Source organism: Malus domestica, chromosome 07, assembly GCF_042453785.1.
Source record: "Malus domestica chromosome 07, GDT2T_hap1".
Classification (NCBI taxonomy): Eukaryota; Viridiplantae; Streptophyta; class Magnoliopsida; order Rosales; family Rosaceae; genus Malus; species Malus domestica.
Window position 1 is genome coordinate 8,626,207 of NC_091667.1, and position 8,566 is coordinate 8,634,772.

Below are 8,566 nucleotides of genomic sequence, written 5' to 3' on the forward strand. Positions count from 1 at the left end.
CTCCATTCATCCTTTCTCAAGCCCCCGCCTAATCCTTTTTTCGGTTTTCCTCCGGATTGTGGCTTCATCCTGTGGTCAGCCACCGCCTAGCGCCTAGGTCGGATTTTAGAACATTATTTAAAAGATTTGTTTTGAAGTAATATTTACGTGACATATAGATATGTAGTGCAAAATGAAATGATTGTCGTTGTATTGTTGAATAAAAAAAAAACTTGCAAATTCATACGTTAATATTTAGTATTTTCGGATAACCCAAAGTTTTTTTCATTTGGTTATTTATTAAGTAATATTATATTGTTCTTAATAGGTTCAAACGGGTCAAATCGAGTTACTTGTTAATTTTAACGGTTGAGTTTGGGTTTAAATTTATAAACCCTTTAACCCAATATGTTTTGACAAGGCACAACTTGTTAAAATAACGAATTTAACACAAAAACAATATGAACACTACAAACAGAACTGATTACCATATAAAAATCTTACCCTATGAACTTTGTACTTTATTTTCTTACGTAAGACAATGAAAATATAAAATAACGTATGACATTATATAAGGCAAGTGCGTGCCATTAATGTACATTACAAGAATTGTTGCATATAATAATTTTCACAACCTGTCTCCAACTCCATAACCACTTTTTGTGGCACCTTGTTATCCCATGGGTCTGCTATCTTCAAATTTATGTCTTCTTTGTGTCTTCTTTCTATTTTTTTGACATGTGTACAACTCCTTTACTGAAAATTAACACTGTTAACTTTTATCAAAAAAAAAAAAAAAAAAAAAAAACAAAGGACCTAGCAGATGTCGAAGTCCACGCAAGAGAACTTCGCGCAGCCGTCACCGGCGGTAACCCCACTCGGGCCACTCCTGCTCATTGCCACCAAAGCCTCCCCTCGAATCCTCCCTCTCTCTCTAACTTGCTCCAGGATTCAGATATCCATCTTCCCCATTCAATATCCACAACCAAATCAAACTTCTATCAGCATAATTTTCTAGGTCGAATCTATTTATAAATTTTCATAAGAATAATATCTCAGATTGGGGAAGAATCTGGGTTTCGTTGAAAATTCCAATACAATATCTTCTGTGAAAATTCTAACAAATTTTGAAAATAATTAAAGAAATTGGGGATGGTAGGCTACGAGGGTTATATGAGAAAGTGAACCCACCGAGTGGGGAAAGGAAACCCCAAAAATAAAAATAATAATCAGTGGAGTGGGTTCACCGGAGAGAGAAAGAGTAAAAGAGTCTTCGCCGGCGGTGAGGAGAAGCGTCGCAGACGACGATGGGTTGGTGTGGTTCTGTGAGTGACCATCGGGCTAAGTTTGGCTGCTGTTTGGCTTTTGGTTTTCTTTAATTATCAGTTTTTATTTTTTATTTTTAATTCATCTTTTAAAAGGTTTACACTGTTAAGTTTAGGGTTAAGTTGATGACAGATGTCAAAAATTTAAAAATGAGACACATAAGAGACAATTAAATATGGAGACAGCACACCGTGACCCCTTGCTATTGGATTTTTTGCGTACATCTTCACCCATTTTTTCATCATTATCGGATGATACTAGATAGATTAAATTTATAGATAAAATTTTGTAAATTAAATTATTTGAAAGTTGATGATTGGATTATAATGCATTAATAAACGTGTTTATTCATACTGGTAATATATAATTTAATTTGTATATTTTATCTATTAATTTAGTCTTTTTAGTATTACCTGACAAAATATCTGGATGGAATTAAAAACCTTGCATTTTAGGCATCGCTACGCACACAACAGATGAACGTAATCATTGTTCCAACTTCACAACAAAAACTCTCATGTAGCATCGACAAACTATATATACATACCCAAAGCTAAAACTGTGTCTACGTGCAGAGCCGCCAGCTTTATTAGCAAAGAAGAAAAAAGATATGGCTACTACTCCCGGAATTCTCACCGACTGGCCATGGACTCCTCTTGGAAGCTTTAAGGTCTCCCCTTCTACAAACCCTAGCTCCCTCTCTCTCTCTCTCTCTCTCTCTCTCTCTCATGTACCTACAATGCCACACACCAAAATTTTTTAAATGGACCGGCCCATAGCATGAACGAGGTGAATGAACAACTGGTTTGCAAGGCCAAGAATGCAATGGCTCTGAACAATCAAGAATCTCGATGCATACTATGTTCCAGTCCATACTAGGAAACTTTGTTACCTCCCCCGTTAAAATTTTCATTGTATATACATCATCGATACATGATATATTTTGATGTACTAATAACTTAAAGTTTGTGATATTGGGTTTTCAGCATGTGGTCGTGGCTCCTTGGATCATTCATGGTGCATACTCGTATTTCGTTAACGATGAGAAAGATAAAGATCTATCTTATTTCCTCATATTTCCATTTATGCTGTGGAGGTTTCTCCACAACCAGTTATGGATCTCTCTTTCTCGATATCGGACGGCCAAGGGCAATGGCCGGATTGTTGACAAGGGTCTTGAATTCGAGCAAGTCGACAGAGAAAGAAACTGGTACCTATAAAGAACTACATCAGTCGAAAAGCATATTCTTAGCTAAAAGATGCGCTGCCTGATTACAATCTAAGAAAGATGTCTTATAACCAATCCATTTAAATGTTTTTAATTATATCTTCTTCTTCTTTTTAATTTTTCTTTGGGTATAGGGATGATCAAATATTGTTCAATGCAATTCTATTCTATCTGGGGAGACATTTACCTGGGGCTGTAAACCTGCCATTTTGGAGGACAGATGGAGTTATTCTAACGATTCTACTTCATGCCGGTCCAGTGGAGTTTCTCTACTACTGGCTCCACAGAGCACTTCACCACCATTTCCTATACTCTCGCTACCACTCACATCACCATTCCTCCATTGTCACTGAGCCAATCACTTGTAAGAAAATTATCCAGATACCCCCTCCAATTAATTAGTAGTATACTTCACTTTCTCTTGGTACGTGAAAGTGTTCACACATTTCTTGTGTGAAGCAGTTTTCTGCTATTTTTAAGAAAATATATGGGGGAGAGAAGCCGGAGAGTCATGTAAAAATAGAGGGATTGAGAAAAAGAGAGAAAGCATGATAGTGGAGAGAGGTTTATATTTTAATTTTTTTTAAATTAGAAATATATTATACAGATATGTGGGTGAGAGAAGAAATAAAAAAATTTAGTTTATACAAAATTACATTACTATCCATAATTTTATTTTGTGGTATGTGACCAAATTGTCTTTACATTCTCTTTTGATAGACAAAGTGAATTTCGTTAATAGGTAACTAACATATGCCTCCACACAAACACTTTGTGTGTGAGTATTTTTTTTATTAATTTTTAAAATGGGAAGGAGAAAGGGAGAGAGGGAGAACGTGGAAGTGAGAGTGGGAAGAAGTTTTTGTTTTTTATTTTTTATTTTTTAATATTAGATATATCCTAAAATCATATGTAGGTGAGACATAAATAAAAAATAAATAAAATTTGATTTTGTGAAATGCCATTACTGCCCATAACGTTTTGTTAAGATAGAAGATTAAATAGTCTTTTCACCCTCTTTTAATTAACAAAGAAAATTTTGTTAATAAATAGTTTAGATTTAGATGTATGTGAAATGATATAAACGGAAAATCAATGTGAAATGATATAACGGAAAATAATTGTCTTGAATGTATATATTTGTTTGATGTATCGTGCAGCTGTGATTCACCCATTTGCGGAGCACATCTCATATTTCACACTCTTTGCTATACCATTGTTGACAACGATACTCACCGGAACATCTTCTATCGTAAGCTTTGCTGGTTATGCAACTTATATCGACTTTATGAACAACATGGGACATTGCAATTTTGAGCTCATTCCAAAGTGGCTCTTCACCATTTTCCCTCCTCTCAAGTATCTCCTTTACACCCCATCGTAAGTCTCGCTTTGCCCTCATTCACTATTTTTATACAACCGGTAATAAGGAAAAATTACTTTATACGAGTCTCGGAAATATGCATATGTCATACACATAATTAGTAATAATAAATTTACACATTTTTATTGAAAATTATTCTGGTCCTGACGTTATTTATTGCTTTTGTAAGAAATTTCACAGGAAAATAAAAAACCGAAATCGTTTTATAACGCAAGAAATAATTATGGAACATATATACACCGAATCTCTGATCTCATCCAAGTGCCGTACAAAATGTCTACGCAAACAATTTAACAAGTCTCACAACAATACTGTGAATCTCTAAAGATTTTTTTCAAGTAACATATATTCAAAAGATACTCTACATAATAGATGTAAAGTAAATAATACATTTTTAATGGACACAAAAAGTATATTATTTTCTCACTTTTATTATGACACATAGATTATCTTTTGATTACCCGTTACTTAGAAAAATATCTAGAGATTTTTTTTTTTGAATTTTGCATTTATTAGATAAAAGAGAAATGCAAAGGAAACTCTCGATAGAATCTCTGTTTTATTATATTTTTAGCACAACGTTTTATAAAGTTAGCACAAAAATTGACTCTAAAATGTGAGGTAACAAAAAAAATCTATGAATAATCTGAATTTTAAAACAGTCTTTTCAAAAATTTTCTGCATAGAACTGTGGACATTGCCCAATAAATGGGTGGGCGGGCGGGCGGGCCATAGATGACTTTACCAGAAAAAAGATTTCTGTTGTTTCTAAAACAAAGATTTCTGTCACAGTAAGAGACTGTTATAGTCTTATTGCGTGTGTTTGTTTGACTGTCCACGTTTGAGCTTGAGAGTTGCCAAATTTTACATTACGTGCATATGGTTACCATGAATCTTGGTCCAACTACCTCATTAATTCATTATATATGGTCTCACTGTCAATTATACCCCTATTATATATCACTATTATTGTTAGCCTTTAGTTATTTATTACTTTATATGAATAATTTCTCGCTTATGTGCTTATATGAGAAGTGCCGACAAGATGTAGTTTTTTTTTAAATTTTTTTTTTTATGAATATATCAATATTTTTACATTAAGAGGAGGAGAAGTTCAGCTAAATTACATAATGAGTTGTCGAATTTGGTATCAAATTCGTCATCTACAAAATTTGAACCTAAAACTTTCTAATTGAAGAATAATATCATTAGACCGTAGTACTGAGTGATAAGATGTAGTCTATTAGTTAAATAGACGTATTGACAATTTTGTATTGTTTTGGAACAAAGTCAAATAATACAAAATTGTCAATTCACAAACACCTAATCTTTAAAACAAACAGAACAGCAATCTTAGACTTAAATATAAATGAGAAAAGAAACCCTAATTTTTATCGTACGAAAAAAAAAAACTCTAAAACATATAATACTAAAATACCTTTACATAATCAAATGACTAAATACCCAATTAAATATCGTCACCATTTTGAAATATGTTTAGGTACTAATAATAGTTCTCTCTGTATTTAATTAAAAATTTTGACATGCATTGCAGATACCATTCTTTGCACCACACGCAATTCAGGACCAATTACTGTCTCTTCATGCCAATCTACGACTACGTATATGGCACCATGGACAAATCAAGCGATTCACTCTATGAAACTTCCCTCAAGAGGGAGGAGGAATCGCCAGATGTCCTCCATCTAACCCATCTAACCACACCCGAGTCCATCTATCATCTACCGCTAGGATTTGCTGCCTTAGCCTCTAGGCCCTACACAAGGACGTGGTACTTGTGGCTGATGTGGCCCGTGACATTGTGGTCTATGATGATAACTTGGATCCACGGCCGTACATTCGTTGTCGACAGGCACCGCTTTGACGAGCTCAGATTACAGACTTGGGCTATTCCCAAGTACAACTTGCAAGTGAGGCCCCATCCTTAATTATTACAGACATGTGTTTCTTGTTGTTGATATTATTATCATCATCATCAACATCATCATATTTAATGAGATCTGGTTTAATTTGTTATTTGTAAATTTCAGTACTTTATCATCATCATCATCATCATATCATTATTATATGTAATCAGAGTACTTAATTATTATCATTATCATCGTCATCATTATATGTAAGGAGATCTAATTTAATTTGTTATTTGTAAATTTCAGTACTTTATGCAATGGCAAAATGAAGCTATCAATGGTTTGATTGAGGACGCCATCCTTGAAGCAGAGGAAAAGGGTGTCAAGGTTTTAAGCCTAGGTCTCTTCAATCAGGTAATTAAAAAAAATCTGTAATATCAAATGTATTTGGTAAAAAAGAATTTTTTTATTTTTAAATAATGATGTTAATGACATTAAAAAAACAGAAGCATGGTACCATGATTCTAAAAAAGGGTTTTTTGTCAAAGCATAATAATCAATGTCTATTTAATGAAATTTAAAAAATTTTCAAATGGTAAGTATGTCTCCACATATTCTACAAAATTATAATTATTGCCTCTACATTATTCTCTTTAACAATTATTATATCATATTAAATACTATATCTTTTTTAGTCATTTAACATATTCACAAAAATTTACCAAATACTCAAACATTATTTTTTTGTTAGAAGAACTTTTACCAAAAAAAAGGTTTACGAAACACTCAAAAACTTTATTTTGCAACTGTCTTTTCTTACAAATACAATAGAAGTAGTTTTTTTTAAGAAGCACAATAATACCAAACTAACCATAATCTCTTGTTCAATCAGAGGTTAATTAATTTTACCAAAATCCTCACTTCCAAATAAATAATAGAATTGGGATGATAATATATCTCAGTGTATTTATATCTATATATAAAAATAATATTGGTTAATGCATGGCCTATTGAGAAGTCTTTGTCTATGTAGTAGGATACTCTAAATTTTAATGCACTGATGGTCCAACCCATATGGTCCCGTGATCATCTGTCTTATACAACGGTGCATTTAAAGATTCTGTCACGTCACCATTAATCTCTCGATTGGAAAAAAATTCGTATACGATGTGGCATTATGATTCAATATGCATATTATATAAATAAAAATACACACCTAACAGTATTATATAAATAAAAATACACACCTAACAGTATTATAATTGAAATGACATGATTACAGTGAACCCATTCTGTATAAATCTCTCTCCTTGAATTAGGACCACATTTATTACTGCGCACTGTATTTATTTCCAATTTTATCCATTCAAATTTCAAACAGTTGTTTTTTTATTTAATTTCCATATATGTATATGAAGGGTGATGAGTTGAATAGATATGGCGGTCTCTACGTTCAAAGGCATCCACATCTCAACATCAAGGTGGTGGATGGAAGTAGCTTGGCTGTGGCAGTAATCCTAAACAGCATTCCAAAAGGGACAACGCAAGTTGTTCTTAGAGGCAAACTCACAAAGGTTGCTTATGCCATTGCCTATGCTTTGAGCCAGAAGGGTGTCCAGGTAAATGTCTATATTTCACACGATCATGTTGGCATGTCGTGTCTAATCCCTTGTAAATAAGATTATGTTTCCTCATATCTTCTAACCTAAATTCTAAATATCTTAGATAGCTACATTATACCAGGCTGAGTACTTGAAGCTTACCAAATCACTAGACACTGAAAGTAATTTGGTTGTTGCAAAAAGCTATGCCCAAAAGGTATCAACTGTCGCATTTTCCTAATTCTAAATTCTCTTTATCTATTTAAATATATTTATTTATATTTTGGATAATATTTAATGCCAATCGATTAATTTGCAGATATGGTTGGTGGGTGATGGACTGACCGAGAAAGAACAGATGAGCGCACCGAAAGGAACATTATTTGTTCCCTTCTCACAATTCCCACCCAAAAAATTGCGCAAGGACTGCTTCTATCACTACACTCCAGCAATGAAGACTCCCACATCTCTTGAGAATGTTCACGCTTGCGAGGTAAAGCGTTATTCACTTATTCATCATTTTTCCCGAAACTCTAAACCCTAAACGCTAAACCCATCTTTATATGTGACGAAAGAACTGGTTGCCAAGAAGGGTGATGAGTGCATGGCGAGTAGCAGGAATAGTGCATGCCTTGGAAGGTTGGAAGGAGCATGACTGTGGTTACACCATGTCCAACATCGACAAAGTTTGGCAAGCAAGTCTTGTGCATGGGTTTCAGCCTCTGACAATCAATACCATTCACACCAAAAATCAGTGATCTGCAGCTTCATATTTAAAAGAAAAAATAGTTACTTAGTGGACATCTATCTTATAATATTTATTCATGATTATCCCTTGTTTCAGTTGCGTTATAATGTGGTAATGCTAGCTATATTCTATAAACAGCTAGCTAGATGTTATCAACGTATCATATTGTTGTTTATGAGTATTTCTATATTATATAAATGGATATCACTTTGGAACTATTCAAGGGGAAAATTTGATCGTTATTGATCTTTTGTTAATGCTTGGTGGCTTTTAATCTAACAAAGTATATATCTCAACAACTTGACAATCTTCAAAGGAGATGTAAAAAATTCCATATAGACATAATGGTAACAAATGACATATCATTTACCCCAACCGAGATATCAAAGATAACATGAAAAAAAGGCTAAGCTGACATGGACAAAGAGA

At 33.4% G+C, this 8,566-nt stretch overlaps 1 protein-coding gene across 1 annotated transcript; it reads left to right on the plus strand.

Annotated features, from left to right (window-relative positions):
* The first annotated feature begins 1,728 nt into the window (after positions 1-1,728).
* On the plus strand, positions 1,729-8,355 carry LOC139197351 (very-long-chain aldehyde decarbonylase CER1-like). The gene is made up of 10 exons (XM_070824587.1): positions 1,729-1,975; positions 2,292-2,515; positions 2,668-2,897; positions 3,694-3,913; positions 5,473-5,848; positions 6,095-6,202; positions 7,207-7,407; positions 7,514-7,606; positions 7,709-7,882; positions 7,965-8,355. The coding sequence occupies exons 1-10, from the start codon at positions 1,916-1,918 to the stop codon at positions 8,145-8,147; spliced, it is 1,869 nt and encodes a 622-aa protein (XP_070680688.1). The 5' UTR covers positions 1,729-1,915; the 3' UTR covers positions 8,148-8,355.
* The last annotated feature ends 211 nt before the right edge of the window (positions 8,356-8,566 follow it).

Bases quoted from the DNA above. Each gene is read 5' to 3' on its own strand.
- LOC139197351 (XM_070824587.1), top strand. From the start codon at position 1,916: ATGGCTACTACTCCCGGAATTCTCACCGACTGGCCATGGACTCCTCTT. The intron at 5,849-6,094 runs GTGAGGCCCCAT...TGTAAATTTCAG, and splicing joins TTCCCAAGTACAACTTGCAA to TACTTTATGCAATGGCAAAA. The intron at 6,203-7,206 runs GTAATTAAAAAA...ATGTATATGAAG, and splicing joins GCCTAGGTCTCTTCAATCAG to GGTGATGAGTTGAATAGATA.